This window comes from Balaenoptera acutorostrata, chromosome 7 (genome assembly GCF_949987535.1).
Source record: "Balaenoptera acutorostrata chromosome 7, mBalAcu1.1, whole genome shotgun sequence".
NCBI lineage: Eukaryota > Metazoa > Chordata > Mammalia > Artiodactyla > Balaenopteridae > Balaenoptera > Balaenoptera acutorostrata.
Window position 1 is genome coordinate 12575988 of NC_080070.1, and position 24777 is coordinate 12600764.

General features: G+C 55.1%; 2 protein-coding genes across 6 annotated transcripts in view; one reads left to right on the forward strand and one right to left on the reverse strand.

The window, feature by feature from the left end:
* TRPV6 (transient receptor potential cation channel subfamily V member 6) lies at positions 1–13654 on the forward strand. Of its 2 annotated transcripts, XM_007184692.2 has the most exons (15): positions 1–255; positions 7371–7468; positions 7631–7753; positions 8129–8266; positions 8512–8610; positions 8758–8933; positions 9423–9569; positions 9681–9893; positions 10198–10284; positions 10385–10461; positions 10708–10873; positions 11243–11309; positions 11665–11933; positions 12972–13078; positions 13384–13654. In XM_007184692.2, the coding sequence occupies exons 1-15, from the start codon at positions 128–130 to the stop codon at positions 13652–13654; spliced, it is 2166 nt and encodes a 721-aa protein (XP_007184754.2). In that variant the 5' UTR covers positions 1–127. The 2 variants fall into 2 exon arrangements, with proteins under 2 accessions (XP_007184754.2, XP_007184752.2); XM_007184690.3 differs by lacking the exon at positions 8512–8610 and having other exon boundaries at positions 16–255.
* The window catches only part of EPHB6 (EPH receptor B6), a 16652-nt gene continuing 3868 nt past the window's right edge, over positions 11994–24777 (reverse strand). For 2 of the 4 annotated variants that reach the window (XM_057550563.1, XM_057550564.1), the window contains exons 2-18: positions 21500–21572; positions 21023–21221; positions 20674–20738; positions 19647–20400; positions 18828–18983; positions 18131–18469; positions 17912–18036; positions 17563–17725; positions 17207–17321; positions 16912–16964; positions 16628–16747; positions 16266–16513; positions 15847–16020; positions 15218–15367; positions 14814–15019; positions 14535–14690; positions 11994–14429 (exon numbers count right to left, since the gene is read on the reverse strand). In XM_057550563.1, coding sequence (XP_057406546.1) covers positions 14321–14429; positions 14535–14690; positions 14814–15019; positions 15218–15367; positions 15847–16020; positions 16266–16513; positions 16628–16747; positions 16912–16964; positions 17207–17321; positions 17563–17725; positions 17912–18036; positions 18131–18469; positions 18828–18983; positions 19647–20400; positions 20674–20738; positions 21023–21122 — 3033 coding nt within the window. In that variant the 5' untranslated portion in view covers positions 21123–21221; positions 21500–21572 and the 3' untranslated portion in view covers positions 11994–14320. The remainder of the gene's footprint in view (positions 14430–14534; positions 14691–14813; positions 15020–15217; positions 15368–15846; positions 16021–16265; positions 16514–16627; positions 16748–16911; positions 16965–17206; positions 17322–17562; positions 17726–17911; positions 18037–18130; positions 18470–18827; positions 18984–19646; positions 20401–20673; positions 20739–21022; positions 21222–21499; positions 21573–24777) is intronic. The other 2 variants (XM_057550565.1, XM_057550566.1) reach the window with 2 other exon arrangements.

A 24777-nucleotide genomic window follows, 5' to 3' on the forward strand; every position in this document is an offset into this window, starting at 1 on the left:
GCCCTAGGCGGGACCTCTCGGGGAGAGGGCGGGCCGGCCCTAGGGGCTGCTGATGCGGCCCCAGGGCTGAGTCCAGGCGGGGTCTGGCCTTGGCCCCAGGCCCCCCAAGCGGCCGGCCCTACACTCCATGGGGTTGCCGCTGCCCAGGGAGAAGGGGCACATTCTCTGCCTGTGGAGAAAGTTCCGTAGGTGGTTCCAGAGACAGGAGTCATGGGCTCGGAGGCGAGATGATGAGTACCTGCTGCAGCAGAAGAGGTAAGCCTCAAGCTGCTCCCCCTGCACCCCAGGCTTGCCCCCCACCCCCTCCCCTCCTCCTCCCTCTGCTCCCCCCCCCGCCCCGGCCCCAAGCCTTTTTCGGCACCTCTGTCTGGGCAGACTTCCTCCAGGCCTGACTCCTTGGGAGCATTTTGTCTCAGGGGTCTTGGCCTGTGGGGCTAGCTCCCCAGGACGCCAGGTGGAAGGGGAGGGGGCTGGCATGGGTGACACAGGTGTTTGCTATCTTTGAGATCCAATCAATGAGGGAAGCCTCTTGTGAGTACTTCCCGGAAGGCCAGGCACCTTGCTGGGCCTGGGAAGGCTTATGGCATCATAGACCTGCAGCCTGGAGGTGCTTTATATCTCTACGCCCTGGCCCTAGAACAGTCTCTTGGACAGAAACACATAGCACATCTATGTACACATGTGGGAATGAATGAGTGAACGAATGGAGCAGAGAGGGAACTGCAGGCACTAGTGACCACAAAAGCAGACAGAATTTGCTAATCATCATTCCTGTGCATTTATTGCATCAGCCATTGACCCAGGCCCTTCTCTGGGTCAGACTCTTGGGGCAGGTAGAGGGGGGTTGGTATGGAGACAACAAAGCTGGGACCCAGCCCTAAAATGTATTACCCTCTGCTGGAGGGAGAGGGGCATGGGTAACGGGCCCAAATTCCAGATGTGCTTAGAACTCACTGTCAAATGCAGGTTGAGGAATTTGAGAGGCTCTAGAGTTTGAGCCCGAAGTCAAACTCACTTGTTGCTTCCAGCCCCTGGACACTGCCTTAAACTCGTCTGATACTCCTCCCACCTCCATGGCAGCTTAGAGTTGGGAACCGGAGAGGAGGGGCAGGGAGAAAGCTTGAGGCCATGCCAGCGTGTGGTTTCTTCTGCAGAGTCTCTGTGATCTCCCCACCCAGGGGCTGGCAGGCTAGAAGGAAGTCCTCCTCTTGGGACTTTCCTGGGCCCCTAAGAAGGCAGATATTTTGTCTATTCAAAGGGGAAGGTCCAAAGTGTTTTGTGTCTGAGGGTCCTTCTCCATCTCCAAGCGCAGGGGTCTGCCTGAGCTGACGGGGAGGCTGGGGGCTGTCTGGAGGCCCTGCGGTTTTCCTTCTTTTGCTCAAGGATTCAGGGTTGGAGACGTGCTCCTTTTTTGAGTTTTGGCTTCCCAGCTCTCACACCAGCTGCCCACCTCTCTCCCCCCAGGCCTGGGAGAGTGGGGGCTGAGCACATGTTTGGCCGATGACATCTTGAGGCAACAGTATGGTATTGTTGTCGGAGAGCGGGCCATCACTGGTTCCATTCATCTCTTTCCCACTCTCGGGACCCCGGGGCCTGGGGGAGCCAGGCGGGAGCCCAGAAAGGCCTGGGGGCTTGGAAGTGGTGGCAGAGGCTCCCTGTGTGCCTATGTGTGGCAAAGACAGAGTGAAGGACCCGGGCTGGAGCCCGTGGCTGCTTTCCCTTGTCTTTTCTGCCCCTGTTCCTTAGGAACTTCTGGTGGGCTTTCCTCTGGCAGGCCTGGGCTAGGAAGGCCTGATGTCACCACTTGGAGGGATTCTCCCCCCTTCCTGATCTCCCCGGTCTGATTCCACAGTTTTTTGACCCCCCTCTTCCCGGACACCAGGATCCTGGGATATTGATTCCCCTCTGGGTGGATACTCCCCAGAAGGACCTGAAAGTGCCGGGAAGGGGAGTGTCCAAGGCTATGCCATCACCCAGCTTAAGGAAAGATTTGTGGGCAGCTAGACACACATGAGCTGACCATGTGAGTGAGGACAGCATGGCCAGGTGAGAAGGGCCCGTTACCATCCCCCCACCCCCTGGGAATGAGGCAGACCCAGAGTGAGCAGAGGGGGGCCCTGCGTGGGGTTGGGGGTGCAGCACGGTCCAGCGAGAAGGGAGCCATTCAGGTCTCTCCAGGAATACGGGGAACCCAGCATTCCTCTTCCTCTGGTAGACTCTTCTTGGGTCTTCGTCGCCGCTCCCTCTGCTTAAATGGATATTGTTGGGATCCAAGTTGAACCGTCACTTTCTCTCATTTCCTCTGCATCATCTCTCTCAGCTTTGCATCGTCTTATTCCCTGAGACGCAATGTACTAGACATGGAGTGTAAAACTCTCAGCTAGGTTTGCAGAAATGAACATGACACATTCTCTGCCCTCAAGAAGCTCACGTTCTCACGGGCAAAACGCACCAGTAGGTATCGACTTGGGTTAAAAGTGAGCTTAGCGAGTGTTCTAAGAAGGCTGTGAACGAGCATCATGGGGCCCTTGAGGAGGGCAGTGCAGGCTCTGATTTTGGTTGGTGTGGGGTGTGCTGAGCAGCTTGCAGGGTCTGTCTGCCTAACCTGACCCTCCCCCGACCCCCTCGCTGGCATGGTCGCCCTCCCACTAGTTGGCAAAAGGCAGGGAACATTGGGGGTTCTTTTCTGTTTAGATAGATCCCTGTATTAATATCTGTGAACTGGCGTGTCTGTCAAAAGTAAGTGCTGGGCCCCTGCAGCACATTAGGACTCTCTGCCTCAGCTACGCTCCCTGCAGGAGCGTGCATCTACCACGTGCAGGATGCCGTTTTGGCAACTAGAGAGGCGGCCGAATCTGGAATTAGCCACTTTTCCGAGCTTTGGCTTCTTCATCCCATCGCCCAGAACCTGAGCTGGAGGGAGGTCGCCCCAAGTGGCCAGGGCACGCCTCCTCCCCACTCAGGGCTGCTCCTGGCGTCACCTGTGGTCACTGCACCAGCTGCTCTCCCCAACCTCCCCCCCACCGCCAGAAAAATTGGGAAGAGCCATAAAACTAGAAGAACCACATAATTGAGCGGTGAGAGCCTGAGGCTAGGTTCTTGGCCAAGCATTCTGCCTTAAACTCTGTCTGATCTTCTGGCAAGGCTTTGGCTTGGCTGCCTCGGTTTCCTTTGCGGGAAAATGAGAGAATGATTCAGCCTGTGTCACGGGGCTGTAAAGGGCAAACGTGGTAATACGTGAGATGCTGCTTTGGAAGCTAAAAAGCACGTTTAACCCATGGGACTGTTGTGATTAAAAAGGACGTAAGGAAAGTCAAAAGGCAAGTCCCAGTGACGAGGGGCTGTGAGCTTCCTCCTATCAGAGCTGGATCCACCCAGGGAACCAGACTCAGGGCTTCTAGATGGTGTGGCCCTCCCCTGCCCAGTTGGCACGCTCCTCCAGGAGGGGCTCCTGGAGAAACCAGTGGGACCAACACGTGTGGATCCAGTCCCCTGTACCTCCTCTGACCCCTCTGCAGATCCTGATTAACACAGAGAATAGGGACAGAGAAATGGCCACTGGGAGTCCCAGCGCTGCCTCTGACTTGTTTGGACAAATCACCTCGGGACTTCAGGCTTCTTTCTCCATCTATTACATGAACAGATTAGACTAGGTTTCTAGGGACTTTCTAGCTCTAAAATTCAGATTTGAATTCTTCTCTAGACACTCTTGATCCTGCCTTGTTTCCCAGCAACCAAATATAAAACTTCATTCGTGCATACGGCACCCACGTGTGCAGGTCCACACGTGAGTGCACACACAGACGTGTACGTATCCACAAGAATGGAGGCAGAGAGGACGGGCTGAGGGGACAGGGAGAGAAGGCGAGTGACAGATCCTTGGGGCCCAGAGGGAGCCCTGAGGGAAGATCAATGATTTATTTACACTATAGAAAGTGTGCTATAGTAGCATTTCTACCAGTCCATTATTGAACCATACCGTTCAATTTTATAATTGTCAAGCAAAATAAGACATTCTAAATTCCAGAAACACCTTTCATATCGTTATAATTTCAGATCTGGTCTCTAATTTCTTTTATTAAGTCTTTTATTAAATACTTAATCAGTGGGTGCTTGAAAGGCTTCACCTTTTTTTTCTTAGTTGAGTATTTAATGATTTGTAAGAAAACACACAGAGGGAATTTCTTACTCTATTTAATGTGAAAAATAACTTTCCTAAAAAGATTATGAATAATTATACCTCAAGGTCAGGGTTTCTCTACCTTGGCACTTTTGACATGTTGGGCAGACAATTCTCTTGTTACGGGAGGCTGCCTTGTGTAAGAGGCTTAGCACCATCCCTGCCCTCTGCCCGCTAGATACCAGTAGCACCCCTTCCTGCAGTCATGACAACCAAAAATGTCTCCAGACCTTGCCAAATTCCTTGGGAGGCGGCAGGGGATCACCGCTGGTTAAGGACCACTGCTCTAAATCGCTGTTTGTAAGTAAGAGATTCTGGTAGTAATGTTAAGTATTCTACTAAATAAAGTGAAACTCTCCCCTGGGAGGGAGTGGGTATAATTTAACCATTAAAATCAGAAGACATTTTGGCAATATCGTCTCTTCTTCCTGCCATAGGGAGGTGTCTGGTGAAGATGTGTAGATTTTGCTCCAGATCTAAACGTCTGTGCTGGGTTGCTTTGGAAGAAACTAATTTCCCAGGCACAAGAACCTTTGGATGGGTCTGATCTTGTGCCTTTTTTATGGGGCACAAGGGTAGGCAGGTGGTTGGAGGCGGGCGGGATCTGCCTTATTGCCAAGAATGCGAGCAAGGGCTTTCTCGGCTGCCCCCTTGTGGCCCTGTGATGCTATTGCAAATCATGCTTCTGCCTGCTTCCAGGGGACCCGTTCAGACACTGCCCTCCGTTTTTGCTGGATTCTGGAGTTTGCCACCCAAAGAAGGCCAGGTCTCCATAAACCTGATTGGGGTTTCCAGATAAAATACAAGACAGAGTTGAATTTGAATTTCAGATAACAAATAATGTCGTTAGTATAAGTGTGTCCCACATATTGCATGAGACATACTTATATTAAAAACTTATTTTCGGTGTATCTAAAATTCACCTCTAACTGAGCATCCTCATGTTTTTATTTGGTAAATCTGGCAAGCCCCATTCAAACAGTAGCTCCCTGCCCTTCCCAGGCCAGAAGGGCAGTCAGCAGAGGCCAGAAACAGAACACATATGAACTGGAGGTTTGTGAGAGACATTAATGGGCATCAGAGATGTGTCAGAACCAAGAGGGACATCTTTGGGGCTGCCACTGACTAGCCTCCCCCCTCATGTCTTAGGAAGCAGGGAGGAGACTCTGCACTTGGGTCAGAAGCCCCCTTGGACTTATTTCTAGCTTTGCCATTAAACTTTAGTCAAAATGGGGCACAAAACTAGAAGCTGATTGGAGGGGGGCAGAGAAAGTTTACAAAGATGAGAAAGTGGCTGATCTCTGACCTCAAGGGCCCCTAGTGTAGAGGAAGAGACAGATGCTAATCACAGAACACAGTGAAAATGCTAAAATGAAAGTAAGGCCAGAGGAGAGGGTGGAAAACTTCCTCCTGTGTGTGTGTGTGTGTGTGTGTGTGTGTGTGTGTGTGTGTGTGTTGGGGAATACTGCTTGCTTTACAACATCTATAAAGGGGGGCTTTCGGTAAATTACTGGGAAAGGTGGTGATGGTGGAGGGGGTGGGGTGTGGTAGAAGGTGTAACAAACTTGTTTTGCAGCTATGTGCGCATACCAAACATACTATTTTTTACTTAGATTATACGTTTGCCTAAGATTGGCTTAGGGGGTGGCCTGATGGAGATAATAAGGAAGGGCAGTAAAGCCAAACCACCTTCTGGCATTGCTACAATTCACTCCTTCTACAGATGGTGGCAGTGAGTGTCTGCCGTACGCTGGGCATATTCCCAGGCCTCGCGAGCACAGAATAGAGAGTGAATAGGGCAGGGTGGGGGAATAGAGTCCAGGTGGAAGGAGAGTTGATTTATAGCCCAGGAATGGGGAGGATGGTGTGCCCTGGGGTGGTGAGGCTGAAATGCTGGGTGTAGGGCCAACGAGAGGAAGAGAGTATGGAAAAGGAGTTGCACAAAGGCTGTAGAGGATTTTTGAGTTTCTTCTCCTGGGTGTTTAAGGACCCATCAGACTTTTGTGAACTGTGGTTGCATTTGCCGTTTAGAGAGAGTATCTTGGCAGCCTCCAGAAGAATGGATTGGGGTAAATAGGGTGTAGGGAAAGAGAATATTTTGCTAATCCTGGCCTAGAGAATGAGGACGTGGATTAATGAGCACCAGCAGGAATGAGGGGGCAGGGGCTGAACGGAGAGAGATGTTGAACAGACAGGTGGCCGCCTCCGTGGCCTGATGCGGGGAGCTGGGGCCAGCATTCAGGGAGATGCACGTGTCGTGCTCTTTCCTCCTGTCCTGAGCACCCACTCACCCCCAGCTCCTGGAGTCGATTTCCTGCTACTATGGGTTCTTCGGTGTATGAGCTCCTGTTCACATAACTGGCCATCTATGGATAAATAGTGTGATTTCATTCACTCCCGTAGAAAGACCAAGTGGTTCTGGGCCAGGAGAGAAAATTAAATAAAAGGAACCCCATGTGTTTTAGTTGGGGTAAGTTTTGATATTACAAAAGGTTTTTTAGTTCGTTGTAGGTGTAAAACTGGAAAGCCAAAGAAGATGATTCTTTGCCTAAAACAAGTGAGAAGCAGATAGGAAGTAGGGAAAGACTGTAATCTGATGTAGGGCTCAGAAGGAAAAAAAGGACCCACGGTTGCTTTTTGATTGACCCCCAAATATGCTGTTGTAGGAGGGAAAGTGGCAGAATGAAAGGGCTTTGCCGAGGTCTGAAAAGGGGAGCATGACACAACAGGAGGAAAAGCTGCCAGCCTCCACATGTCGGCCTCCTCCACAAATATGAGGAAGGAATTCTTGTACCCTTAGTCCATGAAAACAAAGCTTACCTTGGAGAGTAATCTCAAGACTTTGAGTGAAGCTAAAACAGGGTTCCTCCAGAGGTCAGTAGGTCAGGAGGTGAATGAGCATTTTAACTGAAACTCCTCCCTCTATACCCCAGGTGCACAGATCACACACACACACACCCTGGTCACAGCACCCAGGGGAAAGGAAAGCAGTTCCTGACATTCTCCCACACAAGCTAAAAGGGGAAAAAGTTGCTTTGGGTTAACTAACGGGTCAGAGAAAGAGAGATCAGGCAGCGCTTTTCCCCCCACAACGGCCCCACCTCTCTGGATGAAGACCCTTGGAATTCGTTGCCACTGAGGGGTATGGTAGACCTTGCTCCACAAGCGGACGTGCTCCCCTCCCTTGTAGGATCTGGGAGTCTCCTCTCCTCACAGCTGCCAAAGAGAACGATGTCCAGGCTCTCAGCAAGCTGCTCAAGTATGAAGCCTGCGATGTCCACCAGAAAGGTAAGGAGCATCTGCTCCCGCGTCAGCCCTGTGCACACGGCTCCGCCTCCCCCAGCCTCCTGCCAGTATAGCCCCAGGACCTTCTGCTGTGGGCCCCCAAACCTCTCCGGTCCCCATTCCCCTGCTCCAGCAAAGCCATGTGACTCTTTCTGTCCATGTCAGGAGCCCTGGGGGAGACGGCACTGCACGTGGCGGCCCTCTATGACAACCTGGAGGCCGCCATCGCGCTGATGGAGGCTGTCCCGGAGCTGGTCAACGAGCCCATTACCTCTGAGCTGTATGAAGGTGAGAGGCCAAGGGCCTCGGGATGGAGGGAGGAGCGACCAGCTCAATGTTTCAGGTCAGTCTTGGTGGCGGATAATTTGGGGAAACCAAGAGGGAATGCGAGCCCCCCTCCCCTTTATCCCCCTCTTCATGTCCCTTCTTCCTCAGCCTCCTCAGTGCAGCTCATTCGAGCACCAACCCCTGAAATGGAAAGGCCTAGAGTGGGAAGAGGCAGGCAGCAGCTGGATCCCCTGGGAACCCTGCCAGGCCCAGCAAACCCCCGCCCCATCCTCCCCGCAAAAGGCTGCCCTGGTGAAGAGGACCCTGTGGAGATATGGGAGGGACCCCCTGCAGGATCCTGGTGACAGACCCCATGACAAGAGCTCTCTTGTCCAGGTCAGACGGCACTGCACATGGCCGTCATGAACCAGAACGTGAACTTGGTGAAAGCCCTGCTCGCCCATGGGGCCAACGTGTCTGCAAGAGTTACAGGCTCCAATTTCTGCCCCGGTCCTCACAATCTCATCTCCTTTGGTGAGAGCCAGGGCCAGGGCTGGGAGGAGGGGGAGGGGGCCAAGAGCAAAGGGAGGGCAGGCGAAGGAGACTCCATGCCTGGGGAAGCTGGGAGGGGTCCGCCCTCTGCACCGTCCCCGCCTCTGGTTCTGCTGACAAGTGTCCCCAGGCCCAGAGCTGAGAGGTGGGGAGGGAGAGGCAGTCCCCTGGAGAGACTGCCCATCCCAGCCTGCACTCTCAAGCCGCGGGGCCCTCTGCATCCCCAGGGGAGCACCCTTTGTCCTTTGCGGCGTGCGTGGGCAGCGAGGAGATCGTGAGGCTGCTCATTGAGCACGGCGCTGACATCCGGGCCCAGGACTCCCTGGGTGAGAGCCGGGCTGGAGGGGCAGCTGGGTTGCTTAGGAGGGGCCGGGACAGCCCTCAGGTCCACCCGGGGTTGGGGGGTGGGGGTCATGGGGAGCATCAGGGACTCTAGTCCCCGTGGCCGCGTGACAGCCCGCGTCCTCCCCCAGGAAACACCGTGCTGCACATCCTCGTCCTGCAGCCCAACAAAACCTTTGCCTGCCAGATGTACAACCTGCTGCTGTCCTACGACGGGCGTGGGGACCACCTGCAGTCCCTGGACCTCGTGCCCAATCACCTGGGCCTCACCCCCTTCAAGCTGGCTGGAGTGGAGGGCAACACCACGGTGAGGTACCCTCCCCCAATCCCACCGTGTCCTTCTCCTGACCTTTATCTTACGTTTCTGGCCCTTTGAGGAAATAGATGTCACCAGCTATCCCCGATGCTGAGGTCCCGTTTTCAGCTTCAATTGGAATTTCTCTTGCAGCCCCTGTCTCTCTTTCTTGCCCACTTTCTCTCCCTTGAGTTGTTGGGGACTTACAGGGTCTAGATCCCACCCTGGAGTGGTTTGAAATGCCCACGTCCTCCTGTCCTTTCAGCCCACAAGCAGCAGCCCTGCATCCTCTCACCTCCCGTTTCCAAGCTCTAGAGGGAGTTACAGGGGAAGAGGATGGCATGAAGATGGGTTCTTTTGCTTGCAAGGCTGTGGTCCCTGAGTGAACAGCGAGCACCCTTTCGGGGGTGCTGTGCTCTGGGCAAGCTTCCCAGCCACACCCTGTGACGGTCCCCTCTGCTTGCTCCGCCTCACTCACCTGCCCTCCACCCCCAACCTTAGATGTTCCAAAACCTGATGCAAAAACGGAAGCACATCCAGTGGACATATGGGCCGCTGACCTCCACTCTCTACGACCTCACGGAGATCGACGACTCGGGGGAGCAGCAATCCCTGCTGGAGCTTATCGTCACCTCCAAGAAGCGAGAGGTACGCGGTACAGGGAGGGGGCAGGAGGGGGTGTGGTCTTCAGGGGAGGGAGCAACGGGGGAGGGGAGTCAGGGTCTCTGAGCTGCTTGCTCTCTTCTTGTTCTGTTGCAGGCTCGCCAGATCCTGGACCAGACGCCAGTGAAGGAGCTGGTGAACCTCAAGTGGAAGAGATATGGGTGGCCATACTTCTGTGTGCTGGCTGCCATATACCTGCTGTACATGGTCTGCTTTACCACGTGCTGTGTCTACCGCCCCCTCAATCCCAGGACCGACAACCAAACTGGCCCCCGGGACAACACCCTCCTACAGCAGAAGCTACTTCAGGTGACACCCTAGGAGCAGCAGAGCTTCAGGCGGGATCCAGCTCGCTGCCCTTTCTTAGACGTGTATCACGTTCCCGTCTTACCACCCGCATTTCTCCCTCACTTAAGTCTCAAATACACAGGCACAAATTCAAAATACATGCACACAGAAACACACCGATGCTCTAAGAGCAGAGTTTGAGAGCGCCAAACTTAACAGGTTAAAAAGAATCTGACTGGTTTGTGACCCTAGACAAGGGACGCTGACTTGTACCCAGGGGCAGGCAGGGAAGCCCCGAGTCCTCTGACCATGTCTCTCCCCTCAGGAGGCCTATGTGACCCCCGAGGATCACCTCCGACTGGTGGGGGAGCTGGTGTCCGTCTTTGGAGCTGTGATCATTCTGCTCATAGAGGTGTGGCGTGGTCGGGATCTGGGGGTGAGGCTGTCTGCCGCGGGGACCCAGCCCGAGCCTCAGTCTACAGGGCCTTTGTGTCTTCCTGGCCTCTCTCCAGATTCCAGACATCTTCCGCGTGGGGGTCACTCGCTTCTTTGGACAGACCATCCTTGGAGGACCGTTCCACGTCCTCTTGTAAGCCTCCTTCCTCTCACCCCCGTCCCTTTCCTCACCAAGGCTCCAGTTTTACTCCCCGGATCCCTGACCTCTGGAGAACCCCAGATCCAGAGGCCCCTCTCTGATGTGTGTGTGACCCTGTGTGTCGAGCTTACGGAGGTTGAACCTGAGTGTGTGGGCACCATTGCCATCACCCCCTTGCTCTTGGATCCCCAGGATCATCCCAGTCTCCCTCTCATCACCCCCTCCCTGCTCTCCCACCAGCATGACCTATGCCTGCATGGTGCTGGTGACCATGGTGATGAGGCTCACCAACACCAACGGGGAGGTGGTGCCCATGTCCTTCGCCCTGGTGCTGGGCTGGTGCAACGTCATGTACTTTGTGCAAGGATTCCAGATGCTGGGTCCCTTCACCGTCATGATCCAGAAGGTCCGTGCCACCTCCCAAGCTTTCTAGAGAAAGGTCCTAGAGCAGGGGCTGCAAACATTTCTGTAAAGGGCCAGATAACAGAGGTCTCAGGCTTGGAGAGCCACATATAGTCTGTTTGATTTTCTTCTCCTTTTTTTCTCTTCCTCCTTTTAAATTTTTTTTCAATCCTTTAAACATGTAAAATTCTTGTTCAAGGGCCAACCGAAACTGACCAAGTAGATGTGGCCAGCAGGCCAGCTTGCCAACCCTATGCGAGAGGGGTGGGTGGAGCTGTTAGACTTCTCAGGGTTAGACCTCTTAGAGGCTGGAAGGGGCATTTGCTCAGGCGATTGATGTGGAGCTGTCCTCCCTTCCCTCCCCTCCGTCTAGATGATTTTTGGCGATCTGATGAGATTCTGCTGGCTGATGGCTGTGGTCATCCTGGGCTTTGCCTCAGGTACATCGTCTGAGATGGGGGCCCTGGGCTGGAGGAAACTAGACAGCACAGAGTACCTCTGGATAAACTTGGCGGGGGTGGGGGGGGGGGAAGGTGGGAAGGTAGGCAGAGGTAAGAGGAGGCCGTAGGATCTAAGGACGGGCTGTCCCTCGGGAGTGTTAGGGGGCGGTGGCTCTTGGGATCAGGAGGGTGAGCCATATGGAAACTAAGGGAATGAAAGAACCCAAAGCGCAGAGTGAGGCAGGGCTGGACTGGTGACATTGGAGAGGAAGGAAAACAGCACTGAAATGGGCAGCAAGGAGCTGGCTATGGTTTATTCACATGTAACTAACTCTCACCCCCTGGGGCGGAGCAGCCTTCTTTATCATCTTCCAGACAGAGGACCCTAACGAGCTGGGCCATTTCTACAATTACCCCATGGCGCTGTTCAGCACCTTGGAGCTGTTCCTCACCATCATCGATGGCCCTGCCAACTACAGCGTGGACCTGCCCTTCATGTACAGCGTCACCTATGCTGCCTTTGCCGTCATCGCCGCTCTGCTCATGCTCAACCTCCTCATCGCTATGATGGGTGACACGCACTGGCGCGTAGCCCACGAGCGGGATGAGCTCTGGAGGGCCCAGGTTAGCCCCCTGGTGGCGGGGAGGGTTCGTGCAAGTCATTCCCTTCCTGCCAAGGGCGGGGCCAAACTCAAGAGGCCGGATATTTTTGTCCCTACCATAGGTTTGGACGGTTAGCGCACAGTACAAAAGGTTATGCAAAGTGTACAGAACTGGATTAGCAATACAACTGAGCAGTACTGGAATAGCTGAAAAGAATTCCTGTTTTCTCAAAAAGTCAAATCTGTCTTTTCTAGAATAATCAACAAGAAATGACGCTTAGTAGTGGCTACCACAGCATTCAGTAAATTTTGTTACTGAATAAAAAAGCTGGAGTATCACATCTTTCTGGCAATATTTGTCTTCAAAATTTGACCCAGAAAAATTGGACCTGTTAAAAATAATGCAACACAAACTCCCTATATAGTAGAAACTATCTTCAGTCAGATAATTGTGATGGGGACAAAAGAACGAATTGGATCAAATCATCATTTAAAAATACAAAATAATTTATCATCTCAACAAAAATAATTTCAGCAAAATAAATGGAAATCCCTCAAATTGGATGGCATCTGTGTTGTGTAGAAAATGGAGTTAAAAAAAAAAAACCCTAATCTGGCTAAACAGGGTTTGCTGATGAAAATATTTTCTTCCCTGCGAATGTATTGATATGAGATTTCTCTGCAGGACGTCTGTGTTTCTAAGTGGCCTTTACATCTGTAGGGTCAAAATATTCTGTAGCCCTGCGGACCCTTTCTCTTTGCTCTGCCCTCCTTCCTGTCTCCTTGGGGCAAGGTCTCCCCACCCGCTGCAGGACCAGCCTGGCCTGGATGTCAGGTCACGCGTGAAGTGCTGTAGGGCTCAAGGCCCATCCACTGTCTCCCGCAGAAGAGGGCTGACAAAGCTGACGCTGCCCTCCCCAGCTGCTCAGGGGTGTTGTCACCTCTGGGAAACCATGAGTTTCCCAGATGTTGCTCAACTGTTGTCCCTCTGCCTGGCGTCCTCTCCTCTCCTGGTCCGCACCCAGCCTCTGATTTCATCCTCTTCTGTCCCCACACGCAGGTCGTGGCCACCACAGTGATGCTGGAAAAGAAGCTGCCTCGCTGCCTGTGGCCTCGCTCCGGGATCTGCGGGCGCAAGTTCGGGCTGGGGGACCGTTGGTTCCTGCGGTGAGTGACAGCGGGGGCTGGCGCCCCTCTGCTCAACCTCCTGCCCCCAGGGGCCCTGTGCAGGCCTGTGTGCTCCCTGGGCTTCAGGCCTCGCTGGGAGAAGGGGGCCTGCTAGGTTCCTGGGCCCTGAAAGTATCCCCAGAGCTGCTGGACTCGGCTCTGTGCTGCTTCCCGAGGCCTGGCACTCCCTGTGCCCACTCGGGCTGCGGACAAGGGAAAAGGGCACCAGCAGTAGGGTTGGGCGGGGCCAGGAGACAAGGGCTGGTCCAGGGTCAGCCTTTCCATCAATTCCTCCTTCCCCCCAGGGTGGAAGACAGACGGGATCTCAACCGGCAGCGCGTCCGGCGCTACGCGCAGGCCTTCTGCAACCCAGGCTCCGAAGATGACATGGAAGGACGGTGGCTGGGCGGCCCCTTCGGCCCCCACCTGTCCCTTCCTGACCCCTCGGTGTCTCGAAGTACTTCCCGCAGCAGCATGAATTGGGGGAGGCTGTGGGAAGCGACCCGGAGGAGAGAGCGGAGGGGGACGGTGAACAGGGCTCTGGAGGACGGGGAGGGTTGGGAGTACCAGATCTGAGTGCCTCCGCCCACCCTGGTGCCCGGCAGCATCAAGAAACAAAGCCTAGACCTCTCATCGGCCAGGTCCAGAGGGTAGAACACAGTAAAGGGAAACCAAGGAGCAGGCCCACGCCTCACGGTAAGCACAGGGCCCAGCGCGAAGAAGGACCCAGCTTCACCCACCCTGGCGGCTGCAGTGTCTGAGCAAAGCACTTTAAGAAAGGCTTGCTGCCTCGGGCACCGGTCTCCACCCCGGTGTCACAGCTGCAGACAGCGGAGGAGGCTGGGGAAAGGTGTAATGAGGGGATGGGTACCGCCTCGGGGGGAAGACACCTCCTACCTTCCAATAAAGTCCTTCCTGCTCTCCTTGCGCATCCTTCTCTGCAGTGTGGTCTTCCCGGCCCTGCCTCTCTGCTCCAAGGCCTTCCCACCCCTTCCTTGCAGACCGAGGCCTCACCACACCTCCAACTTGCAAAATCCCTTCTTTCCCTTTAATGTGGGGGAGGGCGGTGGAGGGGCAGAGGACCAGGGAGTGAGGCGTCCCCAGGGTCGGGTTTAGTATGGCGGGCAGGTGCCTCTCATGGAGGCCAGGGTGGAGACGGGCTCACATCTCCCATGTCCTCCTTGGACCTGCGTCCAGGACTGGGTCACGGGCACTGTCAGTTCATAGCTTTCTGCCGGGGGCTCAGACCTCCACGGAGCCCAGCGGCCTCAGGTGCTGCTTCAGGAGCTGGATGTGGTGCAGCAGCTTCTTCTGGTGGCCGGCCAGGGTGATGCCCAGGGTTGGCAGGTCTCTGTTGGGGAAGGAGTGGATTAAATCGGGGCCAGTATCTCCAAGATCCCAGGCGCGACCCCTGCCCTGGGGCCTGGGCTCCCCTCTCCCACCTCGCCCTGCTTACTCCAGGCTGAGCTGAGCCACGTCACTGAAGGTGTGGAGGCCGGACTGGGAGAAGCTGTCCTGGTAGCACTCCAGGCCGATGGCCGAGAGCCAGGCCTGAGGGGAGTGCAGAGAGGGAAAGTCCAGGGCCGCGGGGTTCAGAAGGGCCTGGGAGGGTCTGAGTGGGAGGGGCAGGCAGGTCACGGTCCCCTCTTCATCCTAGTCCCCTTCGCCTCAGTTTTCTTTTTGGTTTGCCTTATCCCTCCCTGGCTTTCCCAGGCTTTAGCCCCAAGCTCCAGACCTGTCCCTGGGGCTCCCGCCGGAGTGCTCTGCTCCCTGCAGAGTGTCTGGCTTGCGGATCATCTTGTCAAACGCAGCCACCAGCTGGTCAAAGTGAGGTCGCTGGGTACGATCCTTCTGCCAAGTGTCCAGCATAAGCAGGTGTAATCCAGGCGGACAGCCTGGAGGTGGGGGCAGCCGGAACTCCTGCTCTATTGCATTTAGTACCTGGGGGTTAGAAGAAGCACGTGGTGCTTGGAGGCTATTGCTAGTGGAAAGGAATGTATTGTCAGGTAACCATGAGGTTGGACAGGAACTTAAAAGATATGGAAAATGAGACCCATGAATGGAGGGCTTAGAATGTGTGTCTGTGAAGGCTCGAGGGACAGCGGTGGGGAATTGGCAGTATCTAGGTCAAGAGCTCACCTCCTGGTCACGCATGTCCCAGTAGGGCCGTTCTCCGTAACTCATCACTTCCCACATCACTATCCCAAAGCTCCAGACGTCACTGGATGTTGTATGTTTCCCGTGTGCAATGACCTCTGGGGCTGCCCAGCGAAGCATACAACTTGGGCCCTGAGGGGTGGGGTTGAAAGTAACAACAGCAATAATCAGAGCAGTGGTCCTAGTTATTGATCGACTACTATGTGCTCAGATGTACCTCAAGGGTTTTACATCAAGCCTCTCGTTTAATCCATAACGACCCTGTAGCGTAGATGCCATTATCTCCATTTTGCAGAGGCAAAGGCTGAGGCATCGAGAAGTACAAACCTGTGCAAAGTCACAGAGCTTGAGGGTGGCGTGTTCACGATTTGTACCCAGCGGCTCTGACACGAGTCAGCATTAGGGAAGGGCAGGAGGTGGTTCTAGGACTCCCACCCTCCCAGTCCCCTTTCTTCCCCAGTGTCCTCAGTCCCTGAAACCCCTCCATCACACAGGTGAGCTCTGCCCCTTCAGACACTAAGATACACCACCTGAGGCATCCACTGCCCCAGGTTCCAGCTCAGCCTCCGGCACCCGCTGAGGGATGCGGGGCCCCAAGGCTGTGCTCTCACCTGAGGACTGTGGCCAAGACGAGCCACTTTGCACACTAGGTGGCTGTTCACCAGCACACTGTGGGCAGCGAGTGCGCGGTGGACGAAGGCGAAGCTGGACAGGTGGTGCATGGCGGCGGCCACGCCCCGCTGCATGGCCACCAGCTGCAGGCTGCTGAACTGGCCCTCCCGCTGCTGAGGGATGGGGGCAGAGGTCAGCCAAGGGGCGGGGGACCTCGGCACATCACGCAGAGACACTGGTGCCAAAAGGCAAAGGGACCTGGGGATCAGCCAACGGCCTGGGAGTGAAGGACAGAGACCCTGGAGGTGGGGCAGCAGGGAGCGAAGGCACAGACAGGGCTCTGTCTCCGGGACAGTTGAGAAGTGCCCACCTTCCCGGCCCGAGCCGACCCCCACACCTTGCCACCAGCCTGACTGACCCGCAGGAAGCTGTCCAGGGGGCCCAGCTCCATGAGCTCCGTCACCACCATGAGGGGCCGGCTCTTGGTGACCACGCCCTCCAGCCGCAGGATGTTGGGGTGCTGAAACTGGCCCAGCACTGCGGCCTGGCCTAGAAAGGCCGTCTGCAGGCTCTCGGCGCCTCCGCTCCACAGGGCCTGGATGGCCACGGCCTGCTCCCGCCGTCCCCGGGGCTGCAGGCGGCCCCGGCGCACCTCCCCGAAGGAGCCTGGGAGAGCAGGCGTACGCTGGGGGGGTCTCCAGGAAGGACTCAGTGTCCTGCCCTGTTTAGGAGGGACCCTGCTGGGACCCCTTCCGTACCCTCCCTCTGCCTCTGCCATACCTGCTCCAATGACCTCCTCGATCTTCATGTACGTGGGATCGACCTCCCGGGCGAATTCTCGGATGGCCTGGCAGGGGTCCTCGTAGGTGGAGGGATCGATGTAGTACTTCACCCCTAGCCCTGCAGGCACACGGGGTCCATTATGAGGAGGTGTGCAGGCGGGCGGCCCACGCACCCCAGGCACGCTCTCTCGGTGCCAAGGAGCTGCCCTCGACCCTGGGGGGCCCAGCCTTGCCTGGTGCCCTCCCGGCCCCCGGCCCCTCCCATCCCGGCCACACCCACACCTGGGCTGCTGTACTGCTGCAGCTGCTCCACGTAGCCAGTTCCACGCCGCTTCCTGGGGGACAAACCAGAGTCCTGCGGTCACACTCCCTCTCCCATTTCCCCCCCAGTCTGCCCGCGAAAGCCAAGGTCCTGCCAGGGATCAGTGGCTGGAAGGAGCCGCGCCCCAAGGGCAGGGGCTGGGTGGTGGTGGTGGTGGACACTCGTGGGTGCTTCTGCAGGGAACCTAGGGGCCATCAGGGTTTGGGATCGTGCTTTGGAGAGTATGGTGCTGGGCCACGGCGGGGAGAGACTCACCTCTGGAAGACGAGAGCCAGCACGGTGATGGCCGCCAGCAGAAGGAAGGCCAGCGCCCCCAGGATGGACCCAACCACCAAGGAGAGTCTCTCGGGAAGCTGGGCAGACAGCTCACCTGGAGAACCAGCCACCCACAGTCACAGGTGTGGGAGATCTCACACGCCAGTGCAGACCTCACACACCGCCCCGCAAGCACCCACCTACCCACACCCCCTCCCCCCACAGACCCGAAGGTCGGTGGACAGCCAATCTCCCAGCCTGGAGGGTTTGGGGTGAAGGTTCGAGGCCTGAATGGTTTCTGGACCCCTCCTCACGATCCCTTGGGCCGCCCCCGCCCTGTCCAGGCCTCCTCTCACCTTGAGGCAGCGTCTGGAAGTAGACCTTGCCCCCGTACGGGCCGTGGCCTGCGGCTGTCCGTGCCCGCACCTGGAAGCCATAGATGTGGCCGGGGCTCAGCTGGGTCACGGTGGCCGTGTTGGTCTCGCTGGTCAGGGTGAAGGAGTGGGATTCATCTTCTGCCTGGGGGTGACAGCTGCTCACTCCCTGCCAGCTGCGAGGGCCCCTCGCCCCCCTGCTCCCGCCCCCGCTCCTCACACCCCGCTGGGGCAGGGCCCCGAGGCACGTCTCCTGTCTCCCCACCCCTAGCCCCACTGCGGAGCACTTGCAGCTCCCAGCGTCCCTGCCGGGCGCCCCTCTGCTCCCCACCTGGTCATAGTAGCGGAGCTGATAATCCAGGATGTCCCCGTTGGCCTGGTCGGGCTGTGGCCAGGACACAGTGATGCTGCTGGAGGCCCGGCTCACCTGGTGCACAGCAGGGACTGCGGAGGGAACTGGAGTGCGGGGTTAGCGGCGGTGCCCAGGGGCGGGAGAGCGGGAGTGGGCTCTAAGGCGGTGACTGGCAGCTTAGGGGAGGGCAAGGCTCACCTGTGTGGCTGGTGCTGACATTGACGGCTGCAGCCTGGGGAGGGTCGGGGCTGAGCTCCGACACCCCATTGACGGCCTGCACCTCCAAGATGTAGGGCACGTGTGCCCGGAGCCCCCCAACGAGCACGCGGCTCTCAGTCAGGCCCCTCTGGCGGGGGTCGAAATGCACCTCATCCCTGCAGCGGCGACAAGGGCCCTTGCCTCCCGCTCCACACTCCTTGCACACGACGTTGAAGAGCAGGTCCCCGCGTCCCCCCAGCTCCTGGGGCAGGCGCCAGTGCAGCATGAGCACAGAGCCCTGCACCTCAAACCACAGCTCCTGAGGGGCCGATGGGGGAGCTGGGGAGGGCGTGTGCAGGGCAGGGAAGCACCGCGAAGGCGGGAGTCGTGGGGCGGGGGTGATTGGGGAGGGAAGGAGGCAGGGGAGGGAGGACGGCCCAGAGGGAGGAGACAGAAAGCAGGGGAAAGCGGAGAAGATAGGTGGGGCGAGAGAGGAAGGAGGTGGGCCAGGTGGAGATGGGGTCGGGGAAAGAGGCGGGGAAGGAAAGCAAGGACACAGGAGAAAGAAGTCAGTGCAAATGCAAACCAGCTGCACCGTGTTGCCCTCCAGGCTCTCCCTCCCCTGGTCCCACTCCCATCCCACGCCCATCCCTGGGGCCGGGGCGGGAGCGGGGGCGGGGGGGGGGGGGCGACTCACCAGTGCAGGGGGCCTCTGGGGGGTCGGAGCTGGCCCGGTAGAAGCCCTCCAGGCAGGCACACACGGGGGCCGCAGGGTCAGGGGCGAGGCTGCGGGCAGGGCACGGTGAGCAGGGGGCATTCCCAGCCGAGGCCTTGTAGGACCCCCTGGGGCAGGCTGAGGGGCAGAGGAGGGTAGAGGCCTCAGGCCCACCCCGTCCATCCCCTCCTGAGCCCCCCACACCTGCACACAGCCAGCCTTCCGAGATCCATCTCCTCCTCACCCCTCTCTCCCCTCTTTCCCTCCCTCAGCCAGAGATTACTTCTGCCATTTTGCCGGGGCAGAATTACATTTCCATTGATGGAAAAAGTGAAGTGTGGTAGGGGCTACAGCAGAGCAAGCACCACATGTAGCTGCCGGGCTCGACTGCCTAGCCTGCCTGTGCCGCAGAATCATTCTTTACAGCTGCATGCACGGCCTTCTACCTGCCTCCTGGTCACCTGGCCCTGGGGTGAACCATCCCCAGCTACATGGCAAATGCGGACAAAGGACCCCATCCCAAGCCAGCCTAGGAGTTTAACTCCTTTCATTTCCATCCATTCTCAGGCCTGCAGCCCTAGGATCCCCAGCAATCGCTGTGGAAGTCTCCAGAAAGTTCTAAAAGTTTCAGATGAGTGGCTGAGAGCAAGGTTGTGCGCTTTAAGAAATAAATCTGGAGAAAACAGGGGTCCTTTCACTAAAATAACTTATTCCTGACCTTCTGGGGACAAAATAAAGTGTGGGCTCGTTCAGGAGAGGATCCCAAAGGTGGGGGGCGAGTGCAAGGGAGCGGGGTCTCACCTTGGCAGGCCTTGTCTCCGCGAGCAGGCTCGTGCCCGGGCTGGCAGCGGCAGCTCCCAACGGCTACCATCCATTTGCCCTCCCCGTTACAGTGCAGCCTGGGAGGGCTGCCTCCTGCCTGGCCCCCTCCTCCATCCTCCTCGGGCTCTGCGTGCTCCACACAGGTGCCCACGGCCGCCACCAGGGAGGCCCCCCCGGCCCCACTGGCCTGCGTCTCAGGAAAGGTGGCGAAGGCGCGGAGCACGGAGGGGCAGGCGTAGAAGAAGAGCTTGACCGCCACGAGGGCCAGGCAGGCCCCGGTGTCCTGGAAGGCCACGTAGAAGCCGCGCTGGGTCAAGGGCCCGAAGCTCCGCTCCTTGACGTTCAGCTGCAGCCCCGCCCGCTGCCCCGCCCCGCGCGGGCCCACCGCCCACGCTGAGGAGGCGGGGAAACTCTCATCCGCCGCGATCGTGTCCACCTTGGTCCAGCGTTTGAGGTGCCAGGAGGAGGTGCTGTCGGAGCTGTCAGGCTCCTCGGCCTGGCGGTAGTAAAGCGTGAAGGTCTCTCGGCAGGTGCCCCCCACCACGCCCAGGCTGGAGCAGGCCCGCACGGAGAAGTGCAGCCGGATGTGCGCCCTCTGCGCCCCTCGCCGCTCCACAAAGTGTGTCTGCAGCCAGTTGTCCTGCCCGGGGCCGGGAAGGGCCCCGGCCACGTGGCATGCCTCGAAGGTCCGAGTCAGGCGTCGCTGGTCATCCAGAACACTCACTTCGTCCCACTGCAGGGAGGACCACAGAGGGCATTAGCTGCTCGGGGCTGGAAAGGTGCAGGGAGGCGGGGGCATATCCCTCCCGGTGAAACTTAGCATTAATGACATGCAAAGCAGCTGAGGATACCCAGAAGTCCTGCTCCTCTGGAGGTCAGGCATCTTGTCCCATCCATCTCTGCTCAGGGTTTCCTCCACAAACTCAACACGCTAGCGGGGGTGTGGGGGTGGGGGGTGGTGGGGGGGGGGGTGGCGTTGGGTTCAGAATGAAAGCGTGGCACTCACCCCACCTGGTGGGTAGGTGAGCCAGCCAATCTCAGATGTCTCTCCAGTGGTGTCCAGCAATACCTCTGCCCAGCGATAAGAAGGGGCACGCAGTTAGCAGGCCTTCAGCCAGCAGGTTTCACCCCACCCCATTCCCATTAGGAAAAAGAGAATTTCCCTCCCCGGTTCCTTGAATTGACTAACAAGAGCACAGCTGCCTGTCGGGAGCCTTTCTCTGAAACCTTCCCCCTTCCTTTCCCCCTTTAGATGTCTTCACCCTTTCCTGCCTTTTCTGAATCTTTCCCACTTCCCATCAGTGCTGGCTCTCCCCTGGCAGGTGGGGGGTTCTCCCGTCTCCCCCCCCTCTTACCTTCCAGAGCCAGGACTGAGGACACCAGCACCAGGACCCACAGGCCACACACCATGCCCGCCACCCTGCTCCCTGCCGGGGCAGCCCGTTCAGCGGCCATGAGGCATCTTCAGGGCTCCCACCATTGCTCTGGCCACCACCCTGCTCCCAGGTGGGGCTGCTGCTTCCTAAGACTGGGGTCTGCAGCCAAGCTGGCTTCCTAGGGAGACACAAAGGACCAGAGGAGGCCGGTGGGAGGGAACAGCATTGCTTCAGAGTTGGCCCTGGGTCTCCCCCTGTAGCTCGCAAAGTGCCCCAGCACCAACCATGGGTGAGGGCCAGCAGGAGGCTGACTCTCTCCTGACCTGTGTCAGGTCCACCATCTTGGAGGACCATGTGCCCGGTCACCCACTACACTCCACAGGTGACCCATCTCTGAGCATCTGTTTCTCATGGCCCTCCCCTTTAGAGCACCGGGTAGTTCTGGGCCAGTCTTACCCCTTTGCTTCTGGAAGGAGCTATTCAAGTTCTTTCTCTTCATTTACTCTCCTCCCTTCCTCCTACGGCCACCCTGCATAGAAAATCAGAAGATTCTTCTCATTAAAAGCAGGCGAGTTAGAAGCTACTCCTTCCCTGGGGGCACACGGTTCCCCCTGCCCAACACCTCCCAACCCCCATCAGACTCGGATACTCTAGACATTTCTGAGAGGCAGTGAAGCAAAAGGGACCGAAGAAGGAGAGCTTGGGGGGTATCACGGGAGGGAGGGTGTGAGAGCAGACACAGAAAAGAACATAGGCGGGAAGATTCCATCTGATAAAGGAGCCAGGACAGAGAAGGGACAGAGCTATGTAGGTGTGGCATACCTACATTTTATGAACCAAGGTCCTCTCTCCACAAGTGTATATGAAAAGATGCTCCCTAGTTTGCTCACAATGAAAGGGAGGCATGTTGGAACAACAGTGAAATGCCATTTTGTTCTACGAGATTAACAATGCCTGGGTGGGGAAGGTATGAGAAATAGGCTCTCTTGCATTCATTGTGCATACGGGCTCAAGTTGGTGTATCCTCTTAGAAGGACAGTTGGCGATGTCTATCTAGCAGCTTCACTTCTAAGAATCTGTCCTTCAGGTATCGTATACTTGGATCCTTTTGCACAGATGTTCGAACAAGAATATTTCTTGCAGCATTGCTTGTAAGGGAAAAGACTGTAAAGTTACTGTTCATCAATAGGAAGATGGTTAAAAAATTATGGCACGAACTTCAGAAGGAATAAGGGCTAGTGTTTATGTACTGATATGAAAATAATTTCCAAGTGAAAGTACATAGTCCATTGCAGAGCCATATACAATATGCTCCCGACTGATCGGTAACTTAAGAAGGACCTACATATACATATGCACGTAAGGATCTTTAAGAAAGGTAGACAAAACCTGGGAAGAAGGGGAGAGGGAGAGGATGGGGGCTAGTGCAAGAGACACTTACTCTCACTATATCCCCTTAAATTTTTATATTTTAAAAATCTTGCATACATATTATTTTTCAATGAAATCATTAAAATTTCATTCAAATCCATAAATAATAACTGTTTAATAAAACGAATCAAAATCGCGTTCATGCCCTCAAAATGATTTCACGCTTTTATGTAAAACATTCCCGAGCCTTAAGAAGCACAGCGCTGCAGCTCACAAGCACGTGCCCAGGAGCCCTGGCTGCCTCCAGGGTCACGGTGAAGACCGGGAGGCTCAGACCTTTCTTTGCTGGTTGGTCTAAGGTTAGTGGCGAGCTACATCTCTCCTTGTGACTGAGTCTCAAAAGTCTGTGAGTTGCATGGACACTAGAGGTCATTTATTTCTGTTGAGAAGAAAACAAGAGGCATGTTTCTCAAAAGACACGAGTTTGAGAGTAAAAAAAAAAAAAAGTCAATTGGAAGTTGGAACCTAAAAATTACACATTTCACGATGAAGCTGAAACTAAGCTATTAAACTATATTTAATTTTGATAAATATGAGAATCATGATTTGATTTCTGTTAATCTGATTTTTTCAGTTAATGCTGGCTATGCTGTAAGCTGAAGCCGTCAGTGTTATCTCCAGGTGGTTTTCATGAAAAGACACCATTTCTGCATCTGCATGGGCTGCCATGTAGTGGATGTCTGCCACGTAGCCACTGAAATGTACCTTTCATGCCTCTAGACCCCTATATGAGAAACAGAGAGTTCAATTTATAGCCTATGGAGGCAAGTAAGGAGCATTTCCAAATCTTCACGCTGTATATCTTAAACTTACACAATATTATATGTCAATTGTATCTCAGTAAAGCTGGGGGGAAAAAGAAGCATTTCCATAGGGCAAATTATTCCTAAGAAACAGAGGTTCTTTGCAAATACTGTCCCAAATGCTACTAGAATCGTTCACATATGAAATAAATGTTTCAAGAAGAACCGAGAGATGGTAAAGTAAAAAGCACTGTCCCATCATCAACGGCTGTTTAGAAACTATCCTAAAGTAATTCATGCTGTAGATATACACCCCACCCCAACTCTCAATGACTTAATTTGAAGGCATGCTTGACACACCAGAGCAGACCACTGTCTGAAGAAACTTATTTATAACCTTCAGTCTTCTGGATCCGAATCGAAAAAAGGTCCTCATCAAACAGCAAAAGTACACTTCTGGGTACTTGAAGGTCCTAAACCATTTCTCTGAGAAATGGTCACAGAGTCTTTAGGAAGGCTGTTATCAAGAACTGAAAATGCCAGCAAAACGTCTTTAAACAATGAAGGCTATTACACCATTTGCCCAGCAGATAGCCTTTAAAATAGCCTCTTTCAGTTAGAACATGGATGGATTCTGGAATCTGTACAAAGAAGAAACTATAAGTACCATGTCTTCTTAAACTTATAACTAGACAAATAATCATGGAGAAGGAATAATGAACACTTTGGAATATCCCAGTGAATTTTTTTTGAGAGACAGCAAAACATGAGAGAAAAGGATGCCCTGCAGATCATATCCGCTGTGCAGTATGGAACAGTCTAGAAGATGAATGGCCAAGCATTTGCTTTGATGACCCACAATACAAGTAACACGGTGGCTTGTGGCTATAATAGGGCGTGTGCGCATAGCCTTAGTGTGCATCTTGATGACAACATGAAGCTGGCCTCTCTCCAGAAGATCCAGAAAAAAGCAGAAGCAATTATAAAACACGCTAAATCCATTCAGTTTCTGTTGTCAAGAGGAATCAGGAAGAAAAGAATAAAGTGGAGACATCACATGTAGACTGCCACAAGGAATTTTCTGAAATTTTACGAAGAACAAAGACATTCATTAAAAAGAAATGATTGAGGACCTTCAAGTACCCAGAAGTGTACTTTTGCTGTTTGATGAGGACCTCTTTTAGATTCGGATCCAGAAGACTGAAGGTTATAAATAAGTTTCCTCAGAAAAAAATTGTTGCTGAGTGAGACTAGGAAGTTAGGTCAGTTCTTACGTATCAAACAAAGCAGATAAATCCAAGTCTTTTATTTTTTAATGTATAAAAAGAAACGGAGTGTACCTCTATGGTAAGGATAAAAATAAGGATAGAGGGAACTTTATTAAGACACGGAAGAAATTGCTGTCAACTAATTCCTGCCACTGCAGATTCTTTTGAAACAAGATTCAAAGGCGGAAATATAAGTGACAAGAACACGCAGCTCCATCACATGCCTAGAATACAAAACAAGCAGGACTTAGAACTTGATTTTCAAAGGTGCCTTCACTGGCCGAGGATGAGG